General features: G+C 41.4%; 1 protein-coding gene across 2 annotated transcripts in view; it reads left to right on the top strand.

Annotated features, from left to right (window-relative positions):
* The first annotated feature begins 266 nt into the window (after positions 1-266).
* Positions 267-16,489, top strand: part of LOC123754506 (MIT domain-containing protein 1) — a 21,237-nt gene continuing 5,014 nt past the window's right edge. The window contains exons 1-6 of one of the 2 annotated variants that reach the window (XM_045736959.2): positions 267-783; positions 4,135-4,272; positions 6,371-6,492; positions 11,050-11,166; positions 11,798-11,895; positions 13,194-13,295. In XM_045736959.2, coding sequence (XP_045592915.1) covers positions 4,137-4,272; positions 6,371-6,492; positions 11,050-11,166; positions 11,798-11,895; positions 13,194-13,295 — 575 coding nt within the window. In that variant the 5' untranslated portion in view covers positions 267-783; positions 4,135-4,136. The remainder of the gene's footprint in view (positions 784-4,134; positions 4,273-6,370; positions 6,493-11,049; positions 11,167-11,797; positions 11,896-13,193; positions 13,296-16,489) is intronic. The other variant, XM_045736960.2, reaches the window with a different exon arrangement.

Genomic DNA, 16,489 nt, shown 5'->3' with positions numbered 1-16,489 from the left:
CTTCTTTATATATTACATTTGTAATCATATTTTGTCTTTATTTACATTTATGTAATGTGGGAATAACAGTTCACAGATTTTATTTCCGAGTTACAAAATGTTTGTTATTACCTTATTATTTTTATTACAGTCAAATGTATGGCATTTAATGTAGACCAAAAGCAATCATATTTTAAGTATATTAATTAAACAGGTATTAAATTTAAATTTATGTAAATTATCTTGTCTAAGAACGAGTTTTTAGAGTTGCTATGAAAGAAGGAAATAAAGTCCCGTCAGGAATGTAAACAAGAAGCTAGTGCATCAGCGGCCCTGGAGATAACGCTCTGGTAAATCACCTGCCTCCTGCCCTCCTGCGACCTGGCATCTTATTTCCTGCCTAATTTCCATCTGGTCTCCTATTTTCTGGATAATTTTGACCTGGTCGTATATATCCTGGTCCCTGGTCTCCTGTGTCCTGGCATCCTCGGACATAATTCCCTGGTATCTATCTCAGGGAAAAGCCTAGTCCCCTACGACCTGGCCTTCTGGGTGACGGGACTTCTAACTTGCAATCTGATCTAAACTCTAGCATGTAATCTGGTCTCTATGTCCTGGCCACCCAACACCCTGATGCTCTGGTCTGTATGGTAGACTGTGACCAGGTCTCCTTCATCCTGGCCTCCATCCTGGTCAAAGTTTTAGATCTCGTGCAAAGGGTTTAAATCTTGGCCTCGTGTGACCTTGTCTCCTGTATTCTTGCCTGCAACCTGACATGCTATTCACACCATCTCCTCTAAACAGGTAAATCATTTCTTATTCAAAAATAGAGTAGCAAAAATATAGAACAGCTTATCAAGTGATATAATTCAAAATAAAGTAAACTTTGTATAAATTTAAAATTAGGTTAGACAAGTACTTTTCCATATAAATGTCTTATAATGTTGTACCACCAAAAGTTTTCTGTAAACAAGCAAACTTATTTGGATCTAATGCTCTTTTCCTGCTTAGGGTTCTTCATAAACCTGCAACCCTAAATTAGTTTAATTCCTGGTGTGCATAAAAAACTAATTTAGATCATTATACTTTGCCCATAATGAGGTGAAGGAATGTTGATGATGTCATATTCTGAGATAATTTTATAGTTTCTTTTTTTGTTTTTTAGGGATATTCCTGCGCAGGCCCTAAGCCTCTGGCTGGTCCACTAAGTGTTGCTTGTTTCTGTTTTACTTGGGCGGAGTATGAGTATTTATGACTCATATGGTCGCTTCAGTACGACCTTCAGTTCGGCTTCAGTAAGATTTTGTCCCATGTGTTTAACAACTTCTTCTCCTTTGTTGAATCTAAGTTGAAATCTTAATGGGTTTGTAACTCAGCACTGTATTAGATAATGTTCCATTGGTCTGTCGGGCATTTCTCCACAGTGCTGACATTTCCTCTCATCTTCTGGAACCTGTAAGCCTATTTCCCATGCACATGGGTATCCAAGCCTGATGCGGTGTAAGTGTAGTTGTTTATACTGTAATAGATTTCTTCTCATCACTAATATCTTTGAGATCCATAAATATCGTTAATTCTGGATAGTATCAATGGTTCCCAGCATGGGCATCAGGTCCTGGGTGTACAACGGGGTTCGTTCTCGACTCACTGTTGAGAATTCTAGGTTCAACTTAGGTTTTCAGGATTTTTTCCAAAATGGCAAATGATTGCCAGAAGCCTCTAATGTTGAATGATGTTTACAAAGAATTGTTAGGACTTTGGAAAATTGCAGGACACATCTAGACTTCCAGAGGCAATTGGTGCACCAGCCCCAATCATTTGAGGGTGACAAGAGCAGTTTAACACTATTGCGCTCCCGGCAGAAGGCTCTTTAACTTACCCTTGTGCGCCGAGCATTTCGGGCGACCGCGCGGCGACACTGAAATGTTTATACTCTTTTCGGTCTGCTGACCTTAATTTTCCATGTATGTATTTAATTTTGGTATCAATTCGTTCGCAAGAGAATGCTCTAGAGGAATATATATACTGTATATAAAAAATTTCACCAAAGCCGACATGAGACCCGCACCAAATAAAAAACTATTGCGATCGTTAGCCGTGAGTGCCAAACAGCGATGAAATGTTTATGCTCTTTTCAGGTTTGTCAACTCCAGAATTGCTCTACGTCGTTAATTTTGGTATCACTGTGATCGCAATAAAATTCTGTACACAGACATATGAATATAAAGTAAAAGACATGAGCGCATCCCACCCACAAGACCGTGGGAAGTTGCCCAAGGGTTACCCGCTACCGCACGCCCAACTGCACTTCGGCTACACCCTTACTGAAAAGTTTATACGCTTTTCATGTTTATTACTGTAATTTTTTATGTACGTGTTTCATTTTGTTATCAATGTGTTCTCAATGAAATGTTCTAGAGGAACATACGTATAACATGTCACCAAAGCTAACGTGATGCCGGCACCAAATAAAAAACTAAGTCGTTTGTTAGCCGTGCACGCCAAACAGCACGAACATGTTGCTACTCTTTTCAGGTTTATCAAGTCCAAACTTGTTTGACATCGTTCTTTTTTGTATCACTGTGATCACAATAAAATTTCCTTCACAGACATATGCATATAAATTAGACAACATGGGCGCGCCTCACCTGCAACGACCCCTAAAGTCGCCGAAGCCTTAACCGCTAGAGCACACTTATTGCCACACCCGCTACACCGAATACACCAGACAAACACATACAGTTTGCTTACAGAAGTTTTTGTGCAACATTGTTCATTGTGGTATCAAACTATTCGCAATAAAATGCTCTAAATAGAAAGACAAATATAAGCAATAACAACTGCACTATATATAAGCAATACCAATAACAAAGTATAAAGACTAAAGTTAGCCAAGTTACCCGTGAGCGCACAAAATCCTTAAAGTGTATATACTCATTTCAGTTTTCTCACCTTATTTCTCGTGCTACATCGTTCGTATTGGTATCATTGTGTTCACAATAGAATTCTCTATAGGGGTATATGCATAATAGATCTTAATAACAGCCCGGAGTGAGTCCCACAGGGTCGATGGGTCAATGACACCTTTGACCCGGAATCCTGCGAGTGGGTTTTCCTTGCTGGTGCTTCAATTCGCCCAGTCCACTGATACGGATAATCGGGTGCCGGCAGCTTTGGCGTTGCATGCAAGGTTTTGGTTGCTGCTTGGTTGGTTCAGCTGGGGTTGCATAATTTTTTATGTCTGGTGGTGACTCATCACCGCAATCCATGAGTTACCTGTTCTGCCCTGGTTTATGCGTTGTGGGTTGATCCAGTTTCTTTGGCCCCCTGTTCCAAGGCTTGTATTTTCCCGATCATCTGCAGTGTCATTAAATCTAGCCAGCCTGTGGTCTACACTTTGACCCCACGATGTTTGCAAGTATGCCACCTTGATGGTAGTTTTCTCCAACATGTCTTGGGCTGATATTCAGGCTCAGCTGGTTTTGGCAGCCTGGTATTTCGGTAACATTACTGATCCCAGTCAGTCGTGTGTTGCTTGGAGTCTCCCCTTCGTCATAGTACCTGCTGCTTTTCCTCTTCCCTGGTCTGTCCCATGTTTCTGTTCTCCATGGTTAGTTAGATTGGAGCAACAAGGGACCTCCCCCAGAAACTAAACATGGAATATAATGAAATGTCTTGTTCTGGTAGAGTCCTGGTGGCTATGTAATTCCCTCTGTTCCCTCCAGTTTTATTGGTTCATCGGTGGGTTGTTAATCAGCTCCAGAACTGATCAGGGGAACTGGCTGTGGGCTGGAACTTGCCTGGTGGTGGCTGTTGATACTAATGGGTTCAAGCTAGTCTTGAGTGAATCTATGTTTTCCTTTGAATCGTCTGTGGAGTTATTTGGTAGTTTTGAGGCTTTGTTTTCTTTGTGCCTTACAGTTGTCTGTAAAGTTTTGCTGACATTCATGATGCTTTTTTCTGGTGAATTAGATTAAGAGGAGGGGCCAGGTTCTGGTTCTGGTCCCTGGTAGGCCAAACAGAGCTCCTGTGACTGATGTGACCCATTACAATGGAGCAATCTCAGCGAGATAGCTTCAAGGAGCTACCTGGGCTCTACCAGAAAGAGACATTTCAATATGTTTGACACTTGGTTTATTATAATTTTAATCACAGGAATGTCTGGAGCAGGGCCTGAAGCAGCTGCTGTCCAAGTTCTGACCAGGGCTGTACAGCTTGACAATGAAAAAAAGTTTGCCGAGGCACTGGCGTGTTACGAACAAGGAATAAGACTATTGCTACAGGCAGCCAAAGGTACACCTTTTTGAAATATTTATTTTTAAAGTTCTGCTAAACATGTAACTGAATGAGATACAGTACAATAATAATGGAATTTCTGAGCTTAATTATTCAGCCACCACCAGAGGTATACAGCATATTGTCTGTTGATTCACTTTGCATCCCCAGAATTAAGAAATATTTAGAGATACAACTAGTGACATTACCACAGGGACTATGGCATCACTGCAGGATCATTTATTGTCTTAATGAGGTATTAGAGTCAATGTTAATCCAGTCAGAATAATATATACTGTTGTGAGAAAATTTTGGAGCGATATGGAAGGACCACACTTATGCCTCTGGCCTCCCCAGACACATGCATTACCGATACATCCATGATGTATTGCTCCCAAATGTTCTCATTGATATACTGTACTGTATCACATTACACTATTGTGATATCACTTAGCATATACGTACTGTAATCTTGAGGGTTGCTCATAAGCCAAAGTTTCACTGTGCCTCATTGATATCACTCGCACGACCATTATTGGGAAGCTCCTTCTAACCTAATGACCAGTCACAACAAATGCTCACTTCTCATCACCCTCACCAGGTGGATGTAATACCTTGACTCAATTTCTAGACACACTCACTGACCTAATGCACATCCTGAATGTGCAGGTTGGAACGGTTGTCAGTTAAAGTTGGACCCAACACGTGGTCACCAGAGATGGTGGCCAATATGTATATATAGGTCAACAATATACTGTGTAACAGCGAAGGAAATTCTTTTATCATTCTCTCCCACTTATTTTCCTCTACCTCCCTCTCTTCCTCCTCAATTCCTTAATTCTCTCCCTCTCTTAGCCCCCCCCCCTTCCTCCATTCCCAGACTACATGTCACAACAGGAAGAGAGCCATTTATATGTTAGGTATGGGTCAACTTGTGCAATTAAAAGGTATTAGCAAGGTCCCTCCAGAGCCCATGTTTTAACTTGTCGGCTTCTCTCTCTACCTCTGGGGCTGGTCTCTTCCCTCTTTGGAGGTCCTCCTCAGTGGTTGGGCTTAGACCTGGGCTGTCAGCGTGATAAATTTTGGTCCAGGGCTCTGGTGCAGCAGGCACCATGTTCTCATGGGAAACTGAGTGCCCGTGGCCCTTAGCCATGTCTCAGCTATGCCTTGGCCCTGTGATTGGCTCTTGAGAGGCTGTAGGTGTGATTAGAGGGCCATAGAGGCAGAGTTTATAGCAAGGATGTTGTGACACACTTAGAAGGAAGTCAGTGTGATTTGGGCAGAGTATTGGAGTTGGGTTGCCAAGGGAAGTATCCTGGCACTTACCACCTTGGCCAGAGAGCAGAGTTTAAGGTAATTATTCCCCCTGAGTCTCTAATTGTTGGTTGATTATCACATTGTCTTTTCCTTTTGGGGTAAGAATATTTAGAATAAAATATAATTGTTTTTAATTAATAATTATATTTTTAAAGTTTCATTTGGCATTTTAGTTAAATTGTCCTTGTCTTTAATTTTGAGTATATCACTTGGAGCTCCTTTGATTCTTGGCCTTATTCAATGATTCTCCAAGTTCAGTAATAATTAAGATCAGTAAATTAACCATCAACCAGTTGCAGAGATTAATAATAATAATAAATTAAATGGTCTCAGGTAATTATCAAAAGAACGTTCTAAGTTTTATTTGTTAATGTCATACTACTTATTTTCCGTCGGGTCATACTTCCGGTAATTATCAAACATACGGTAACTAACAATGTGCCGAGATGTCAGAGGGATTGGGGCACAAGTATAATTGAAGGATCATGCATATAATTACTCTTTTGTCATAACATTCAGACAGTGTTTTCCACACGGCAACCCAACCACACTCCCGTGGGTGGCTGTGTCTTCATCTTATGGTTTTCTGTGTATATTACATAGTGTTAAAATAAATATAAGTCAATATTACATAGTGTTAAAATAAATATAAGTCAAGCTTATCCAATATTACATTGGGTAGCCAATGTTATAACTGTACTTGCTTATGAAAACTTGATTCATAAGTTTACCGATGTAAACTTGTTTCCTCTCATGACCTCCCTAGTTGTCATAATGCATTATTCATCCATGCTTTCAGAGGTACAGGATGACAGTAAACGCACCCACTTCCGAAAAAAGACAGAGGAGTATTTGTCTCGAGCTGAGGCAATGAAGGAGGCAGCAGACAAACAACGCACCATTGGACGCAATCATAAACAGGTATGGTACGCTAACTTTGGACAGTATATTGGAAATGCATTGTATAAAAACACAGCATTATTATATAATGATTGAAAAATATACGAGTGATTTTTTCAGCCTTTAAGAAAATGTCAAATGCAATATATGTACTGCAGTACTGTATATTGTATTGTAAGTATTGCAATATATTGCATTTCACAATATTGATATTTACAAAGTATTTACAAAGGTACTATACTGATGGTAAAATCCCATGAAAAGAAAAGACAATTTATCTACTAATAATAATACATGTAGTATCAGTTTTACAATATTAAAACTTAGTTGTTCTCCAAGTAAGAAGTCTTGGGGGGGATGTTCTACTGATTCATTAGCAGGTGCTGAAGTGGGCAGTAAACTAATATTTCAGTTTTGAAATATCCCTGTACCATAACCACAAGGAAAGAATGTTATGAAGCTCCTTTACATGTGTATGGTATACTGTCCTTAATTATCAATGGAGTACAGGTACCTAAAGTAGATTTGTTCTAGTAATCATTGCAGATATAATAGTGCACTGTAACCTGATGTACTACAGGAAATTGAGGAATCATATCAAGTTTGTAAACAAATGCAGCACTAAGTCGATGCATGGAAACATCATGGGGGAAAATTTCAAAAAGGTCATTATTTAACTCGTACAAAGATATGTGCCAATAAAGAGAAAGAAAAGAAAAGAGAGGCAACAAGATGGATGACACAAAGACCCTAGGACCCTAGGGAGCCTAGGAACCCTAGGACCCTAGGGAGCCTAGGAACTCTAGGACCCTAGGGAGCCTAGGAACCCTAGGACCCTAGGGAGCCTAGGATTCTGCAATATAAGATCACACCGTATATTTTTCTGTATTAAATTCTGTATTTCTGCTCTTGTATTGCCTCCAGAATGATATCTAGCAACTCTGAAATATTCTGTACTACAGACTATGCTACAATATACAGCTTTCTGGGCTTAGCATTTCCTTTTAATAATACCTTACTGTAATACAGGCAGTTCCCCAATTATGAATGAGTTACGTTCTGATACTGTGTTTGTAAAGCATTTGTTTGGAACGCGGATCGAGATTTTCCATAGGTGCATTCTATAATGGGAGATGCATTTCCAGGCCACCAAAAATCATCGCAAAAACAATGTTTTTGGAACATATAATATAAAAAACCACAACATTATCTTGAATGATGGATTTACTCCTGCTTGTCAAAGTTACTGTAGCTGTTTTTGAAGAGTTAATTGGTATAATTACATGAATAAATAAATGAATAAATGAGGCCATTTTGTTATTGCCCTCACGAGTAAATGCCTCCGCACCCCACCAACACAATCAAATCATGTGAGTGTGGGTCACCAAGGACTTGAGGCCACTGGGTATCAGGAGTGTATCACACACACCCTGCCACCCACCCACACATTTACACCCCCCCCCCCCCCCACTCCCACCCTCCAATATTTTCTCATGAAACATGTTGTGGTTTCATTGTGCATCATCGCAGCTTAACCAGCACCACCACCACACTCCAGCAGTAATCCATAACCCCTCACTCAGGAAAAACACTCTGAATATAGGTAGAGTTGATGAAAGTGGAGTTGAAGATCTGGCAGGGGCAGTGGAAACCTTGGATAGAAATAAACGTAGAAACAACCTCATCATAAGGAACCTAACAAAAGTAGAGGGTAAGAATGACTAGGAAATCGCTGAAGAAATTATAGTGAAATTGATAGGAAGCGAGGAAGATCTTAGTCTAACCAATGTGGAGAGGTTAGATAAGCCCAAAGCGAGTATAGTATGCATAACCGTGGTAAACTTTGAACATACAGTAGAAGGAAGATACTAACCAGTGCGCATAACCTAAAAGATCTTGACGGGTAGAACCATGTCTATATCTCCCCAGACCACACAGTTGAACAGAAAAAAAATACAGAGTACTAAAAGGAAAGCTAAAGGAGTTAAGGAACTTAGGTGCATGCAAGTGTTCAAAGCTAGTGATCAGGGGAGGACGGATGATCAAGATAGTAGATGGAGAGAACATAGTCCTCCACCCAGCCAGACAGAACTAACATTATATATCTCAGAAAACAAACAGGCATAAAACTGATGAACGAACAGTGAGAATGAACAGCATAATAATGTACAGAATCTAGGAGTTATCACTCAGACCAATAGGAACAACGAAAGAAATTTAAAGTGCTTCTACACTAATACCAGAAGCCTGGTAAATAAATTTGAAGCAGTGTGCATTTGCTGATGCAGCGACTCCAGACATCATTGGCATAAGTGAAACATGGGGACGAGAGAACATTATCCAAGGGTACTTCCACCTCCCAGGGTATTATCCACTGTTCAGAAAGGACAGAACAACAAGAGCAGGTGGTGTACTGATTTATGTGAAAGAGGACCTGAATGTGACCACTAATGAGGAACTGCGGCAAACACTGAATGTGACCACTAATGAGGAACTGCAGCAAACACTGAATGTGACCACTAATGAGGAACTGCAGCAAACACTGAATGTGACCACTAATGAGGAACTGCAGCAAATACTGAATGCGACCACTAATGAGGAACTGCAGCAAACACTGAATGCGACCACTAATGAGGAACTGCAGCAAACACTGAATGCAACCACTAATGAGGAACTGCAGCAAACACTGAATGCGACCACTAATGAGGAACTGCAGCAAACACTGAATGCAACCACTAATGAGGAACTGCAGCAAACACTGAATGCGACCACTAATGAGGAACTGCAGCAAACACTGAATGCGACCACTAATGAGGAGAATCGCAGCAAATACTGAATGAATAGTTTACATCAGTGTTCACACTAGAACGATTGAATGACATCCCATCACCCACATAAATGTTTGAAGAAGGTGAAGAGAATGAATTAAGAGATATACCCATTACATGTAACTCAAACAGGAAGAGCATTGACAAACTAAAAGACTCAAAAGCCCCAGGTGTGGATGGAGTTCAATCCAAAGTCATAAAGGAACTGGCAGATGCACTATGCATACCACTGAAACTCCTTTTCAGAAAATTCCTGGACCAAGGGATAGTCCCTCTGGATTGGAAATATGCAAATTTTATGCCCATTTTCGAAAAAGACAGAAAGAGCTCAGCAGAAAACTACCGTCTGATCAACTTGACATCACACATCTGCAAGCTCGTGGAGAGTATCCTAAGGGAGGGAATCATACAACATCTTACAGAGAACAATCTTGCAAAAGTAACGCACCATGGGTTTGTTAAAAATAGATCCTGCTCACTAACCTGCTCACATTTTTGGAAACTGTAACCGGCTATTCAGACAATGGACTTCCAGTAGATGTAGCTTACATGGACTTTGCTAAAGTTTTTGACAAGGTACCACATGAGAGACTGACAAGGAAATTACAGGCACATGGAATAAATGGGAGAATACTGCAATGGTTAAAACATAGAAAACAAAGGGTCGTGCTAAATGGGAATGAATCTGACTGGGGAAATGTGCTAAGTCGGGTGCCACAGGGGTCCATTATGGGGCCCACCCTGTTTGTCATATACATCAGTGACATAGATGACAATATTACAAATCACATCATCAAATTTGCAGATGACACTAAGATCTATGGTAAAGTGGGAAGTGAAAGTGATATTGAGACCTTACAAAGAGATCTGCATGAACTCCACAAATGGTCAGATGACTGGCAAAGGCACTTTAATGTTGATAAATGCAAGACCTTATGTGTGAGGCATAACAATCCACATCACAACTACCAAATTGACAGCACTATCTTACAGCTGATAGATGAAAAGGACCTTGAAATCAGAATCCATCATTCACTAAAAGTTGCACAACAAGTGGGAGTGGTAGTAAAAAAAAAAAAAGCAAACCAAACCTTGGGAATAATCAAGCGTGCCTTTACCTTCAAGGAAAAGAAAGCAGTCATTCAATTGTATAAGTCTCTGGTGCACCCCCACCTGGATTGTTGCATCCAGGCATGGAGACATCTTCAGAAAGACATAGTTGCTCTGGAGAAGGTGCAACACCGGGCAATAAAAATCATACCAGAGCTTAGTCATCTCTCGTATCAGGAATGGTTCCACTGGGCTAACAAACAAAACTGCAGACCAGGCATGATAGGGCAGATCTCATAGAAACCTTCAAAATACTAAACAATTTGGATGAAGGAGATCCCGACACTTTCTTCAAAAGATCAGATGTAACACGAACAAGGAGCAACAGATTCAAGCTCAACAAGCCCCAATGTAGGACAGAAAACAGGAGATGCTTTTTCGCCCATAGGGTTGTAAACCTGTGAAACCGCTTTCCCACTGAAGTTGTAAATGCCAAAACTGTGCTGGGTTTTAAAATACAGCTGGAAAAGATCGTCAGGGCAAATAGGGGGACCTTTGACAAGTCGCCAGCTTCCTGTCCTCGGCGAGGCCACTGGTATTAGTGGCCCTCGGGTAAATTCTGGTAATCCCACCACTTCATAAAATTATGTGTAAATTTACTTAAATTTAAGATAATAATTTTCTCTTTTGGTCTTTGTAGATCCAGATAGATGCTGGGGCAATTGGTTATAGCTACGAGGCCATATTTGGACCACTAATTGACAAAACTCTCTCATGTGTTGTTGTGGAGGATGCTTACATACGCTCTACTCATCAGGTAAAAAGAAAAGAGTATTACCATTTATATGTACATGTACAGTATCTGTGTGTGTTAGATTAGTAAAGTAATTGACTGCAGGAGTGGAACTCTGCTTGTGGTGGCCCATTAGTTATGGTTTTATTCCCCAAATGTTGAGATGGTTTAAAATGTAAAGTTCCTCCTCATTCACATTTAAAAATGTAAACTTTCCTCCTCAAAGTTTCCCTTTGAGGAGGAAAGTTGGCCCAGTTTTAGTCATTTTAAATTGTGGACCCCTGTTCCATATACGGATAGTTGACAAAAAATTATTGACTTATTTTTCATATCCTTGTATATTCTTGCATGATACTGTACTTAATTGTGTGTTATTGCCTACTTGTAGTTACAGGTCAAGAGCTGTGCTCGTAATGTCCAAGCTTTCAGGTATATTTTTTCATAAAAAGCTTCAGTAGACCTCATTGAAGTTTATTGCAACCATCCACAATTTTGTTGGTAAAATGTACCAAGTACTACTGTACCTGTTTTTCTCTGTCTTTTTCTACAGTTTACAAAGAAATTCACTAGTTCTGCTATGCTTCTCTGGGTGATCATAGTCAGGGCTTCTACTCTCGGCTTTTAAAGTGTACATATATTATTTTTGTTCTTTCAGATTTATAATTTCCTCCAGTTTTGTGAGCTGTTGGTTCATAAAGCCGAGTGTCTGAAGTCTATTACCCTCCAGACGACACGTGACCCAGCAGATCACAAGTGAGTGTCTACAGTTTATTATGCTCTAAATGACACGTGACGCATCACATCACAGGTGAGTATCTACAGTTTATTATGCTCTAAATGACACGTGACGCATCACATCACAGGTGAGTATCTACAGTTTATTATGCTCTAAATGACACGTGACCCAGCAGATCACAGGTGAGTATCTACAGTTTATTATGCTCTAAATGACACGTGACCCATCACATCACAGGTGAGTATCTACAGTTTATTATGCTCTAAATGACACTTGACCCATCACATCACAGGTGAGTATCTACAGTTTATTATGCTCTAAATGACACTTGACCCATCACATCACAGGTGAGTATCTACAGTTTATTATGCTCTAAATGACACGTGACCCATCACATCACAGGTGAGTATCTACAGTTTATTATGCTCTAAATGACACGTGACCCATCACATCACAGGTGAGTATCTACAGTTTATTATGCTCTAAATGACACGTGACCCATCACATCACAGGTGAGTGTCTACAGTTTATTATGCTCTAAATGACACGTGACCCATCACATCACAGGTGAGTATCTACAGTTTATTATGCTCTAAATGACACGTGACGCATCACATCACAGGTGAGTGTCTACAGTTTATTATGCTCTAAATGACACAGGACCCAGCAGGCGATGGGTAATTGCATTTTGACTGCAGCTTTTCAGTTTCATTGCATTCGTTTATATAATATTATAGTCCATTTCTGTTTTAAGAAAAACCAAGAGCTCTTCATTGAACCTGCAAAGATATTCATCAGTTATATTCTGTTCCCAGTTAATAGATGCAAATTAGATTTATAATTACTATTTGTCTTGGTCAGGAAGTTTGCACTTAGACTTACTGAGGTCCCCTGAGGACAACTACTAACCTTCTCCAAGATGCAGCACACAACAGTTGCCTAATTCTTGCCTACCTCTTTACTGCTAGGTGAATAGAGGAATTGGGTGAAAGGAGATATGCCCAACTCATTATACATTTATTGAAGGTTATGTTTTAATGGTTTTGTAGGGGAAATCATATGATTTTTGTCCATGTAAATACAATATGTGTACAGCTGTTGTAAAAAACGTGCATCCTATCCATCAGAAAATATGTTAATCAGCTTGTCTTCTTCACAACCTTTATAAATTTAATCAATTGCATGTTGATCAATAATCCAACCTTCTCCCCAACATTTGCTTGATATATATGATAGGACCCATTATGATTAGACTGCTTGCCCTTGCCATGCATCATCTAGCTCGTAAATGACAAATCCTGTGTATTATCAACAGAACGCAACATTCTCGGCTGGAGGAAATCCGACAATCACTTTGGAAGCACAACATTACGCTAACTGTTGAGTATTCTGACACAATTCATGACAGAGAAATCAGGTGAGCCGCATGTTGTGAAGTATTAGTTGAGAGATAAAGCTGGCTTAGTGACTAAACTGACTTATAGCAATGTTCCTTAGAGCCATTGCTCACATGTAAAACAAATAATTGAAGAGGTTATGAAATTTTATTTTGTTTTGTTTAGCCGTAGTCAATAAGTGTTTTGCTTTATCAATTGTCACGGGTGACCTATTCCTAAACAAAAAATCACTTCATTGAATGTAATGAAATGCTTCTTTCTGGAGGAGTCTCAGTAGCTCCCTAAAGCTATCTTGCTAAGATGGTGCCATACCAAGTCTGATCAGTTGTAGAGGTTCTATTTAGCCTACAAGGGAGTAGAGCCAGAACCTGGCTACCTCACAGAGGCACAGGAAGTAAGTGACAATCCACCACCCCGCCAGAAAAAAAACAGCATTGAATGTAATGAAACACCATTTTCTGGCGTTTCAACAACAACAGGAAGCCAACAACGCAGCAACCGACGCAAGGCCCCTGGAGGCCGAACCCAGCGATCGCAAGGGCATCACTTGTTGTGTCTGGTGGTCCAGTGTGGGGGACGGTGCATCATCTATTGTGTCCAGTGATCCACTGTGGGGTGGTGCATGATCTATTGTGTCCAGTGATCCACTGTAGGGTGGTGCATGATCTATTGTGTCCAGTGATCCACTGTGGGGTGGTGCATGATCTATTGTGTCCAGTGATCCACTGTGGGGTGGTGCATGATCTATTGTGTCCAGTGATCCACTATGAGGTGGTGCATCATCTATTGTGTCCAGTGATCCACTGTGAGGTGGTGCATCATCTATTGTGTCCAGTGATCCACTGTGGGGTGGTGCATGATCTATTGTGTCCAGTGATCCACTGTGGGGTGGTGCATGATCTATTGTGTCCAGTGATCCACTGTGGGGTGGTGCATCATCTATTGTGTCCAGTGATCCACTGTGAGGTGGTGCATCATCTATTGTGTCCAGTGATCCACTGTGAGGTGGTGCATCATCTATTGTGTCCAGTGATCCACTGTGGGGTGGTGCATCATCTATTGTGTCCAGTGATCCACTGTGGGGTGGTGCATGATCTATTGTGTCCAGTGATCCACTGTGGGGTGGTGCATCATCTATTGTGTCCAGTGATCCACTGTGGGGTGGTGCATGATCTATTGTGTCCAGTGATCCACTGTGGGGTGGTGCATGATCTATTGTGTCCAGTGATCCACTGTGGGGTGGTGCATCATCTATTGTGTCCAGTGATCCACTGTGGGGTGGTGCATCATCTATTGTGTCCAGTGATCCACTGTGGGGTGGTGCATCATCTATTGTGTCCAGTGATCCACTGTGGGGTGGTGCATCATCTATTGTGTCCAGTGATCCACTGTGGGGTGGTGCATCATCTATTGTGTCCAGTGATCCACTGTGGGGTGGTGCATGATCTATTGTGTCCAGTGATCCACTGTGGGGTGGTGCATGATCTATTGTGTCCAGTGATCCACTGTGGGGTGGTGCATCATCTATTGTGTCCAGTGATCCACTGTGGGGTGGTGCATCATCTATTGTGTCCAGTGATCCACTGTGGGGTGGTGCATCATCTATTGTGTCCAGTGATCCACTGTGGGGTGGTGCATCATCTATTGTGTCCAGTGATCCACTGTGAGGTGGTGCATCATCTATTGTGTCCAGTGATCCACTGTGGGGTGGTGCATCATCTATTGTGTCCAGTGATCCACTGTGGGGTGGTGCATCATCTATTGTGTCCAGTGATCCACTGTGGGGTGGTGCATCATCTATTGTGTCCAGTGATCCACTGTGGGGTGGTGCATGATCTATTGTGTCTGGTGATCCACTGTGGGGTGGTGCATCATCTATTGTGTCCAGTGATCCACTGTGGGGTGGTGCATCATCTATTGTGTCCAGTGATTCACTCTGAGGGTGGTGCATCATCTATTGTGTCCAGTGATCCACTGTGGGGTGGTGCATCATCTATTGTGTCCAGTGATCCACTGTGGGGTGGTGCATCATCTATTGTGTCCAGTGATCCACTGTGGGGTGGTGCATCATCTATTGTGTCCAGTGATCCACTGTGGGGTGGTGCATCATCTATTGTGTCCAGTGATCCACTGTGGGGTGGTGCATCATCTATTGTGTCCAGTGATCCACTGTGGGGTGGTGCATCATCTATTGTGTCCAGTGATCCACTGTGGGGTGGTGCATGATCTATTGTGTCTGGTGATCCACTGTGGGGTGGTGCATCATCTATTGTGTCCAGTGATTCACTCTGAGGGTGGTGCATTGTCTGTTGCATCCAGTGGTCCACAGGTTGGTGCATCACCTGTTGTGTTTGGTGGTGGCTCTTTGCTGCTACCTGCAGGTCACCATTCTGCCTTGGTGGATGCATTGTAGGTTGACTATTTCATTGGTTCCCCCTGTTCTAAGGCTCATATTTCCCAGGTTATCTGCAGTATCATTAAATATAGCCAGTCTGCAATGTACCATCAGGCTCATGATGTTTACAAATATGTTGTATTGGCCGCAGTCTTCTCCGATGTGTCCTGGGCTGATATTGAAGCTCTGGGGCTTAGGCATTTTAACAGGGTTCTGGTGGCCCAGTAGTTGGTTAATGTTCATAGTCCCAGTTGGTTGTATATTGCTTTAGGCTGTTTCCTGCCTGGATTATCTTCTTCATCCTAGTGCATTCCACCTCTCCTCTTCCTTGGTAGTCCCCTTTTTGTTCTCTGTGGCTTGTTAGCTTTAGGGAGCTACTGGTGAGGCTCCCTCAGAGACCTAGTGTTAAATATAATGAAATACCTCTTTTTAGATGAGCCCCAGTGGCTCCCTGACTCCCTCCCTCCCTACCAGGTTACCGTAGCGATGAACCGATCGATTTTGATCGGTTCAACGTTGAGCTGTTCACCAGGGGCCAGATTCACGAAGCAGTTACACAAGCACTTACGAATGTGTACATCTTTCCTCAATCTTTGATGGCTTTGGATACATTTATTAAACAGTTTACAAGCATGAAAACTTTCCAATTAACTGTTGTTATAAACAGCCTGTTATATAAATAACTGTTATAACAATTTATAACAAACTGTTATAAACAGTTTATTGTTATAAACAGCCTCCTGGTGCTTTGAAGCTCATTAACTGGTTAATAATTGTCAACAAAGCCGCCAAAGTGTGAGAAAAGATGTACAGGTTCGT

Source organism: Procambarus clarkii, chromosome 18 (genome assembly GCF_040958095.1).
Source record: "Procambarus clarkii isolate CNS0578487 chromosome 18, FALCON_Pclarkii_2.0, whole genome shotgun sequence".
Taxonomy (NCBI): domain Eukaryota; kingdom Metazoa; phylum Arthropoda; class Malacostraca; order Decapoda; family Cambaridae; genus Procambarus; species Procambarus clarkii.
This window is presented reverse-complemented; position numbering and strand designations above follow the sequence as displayed.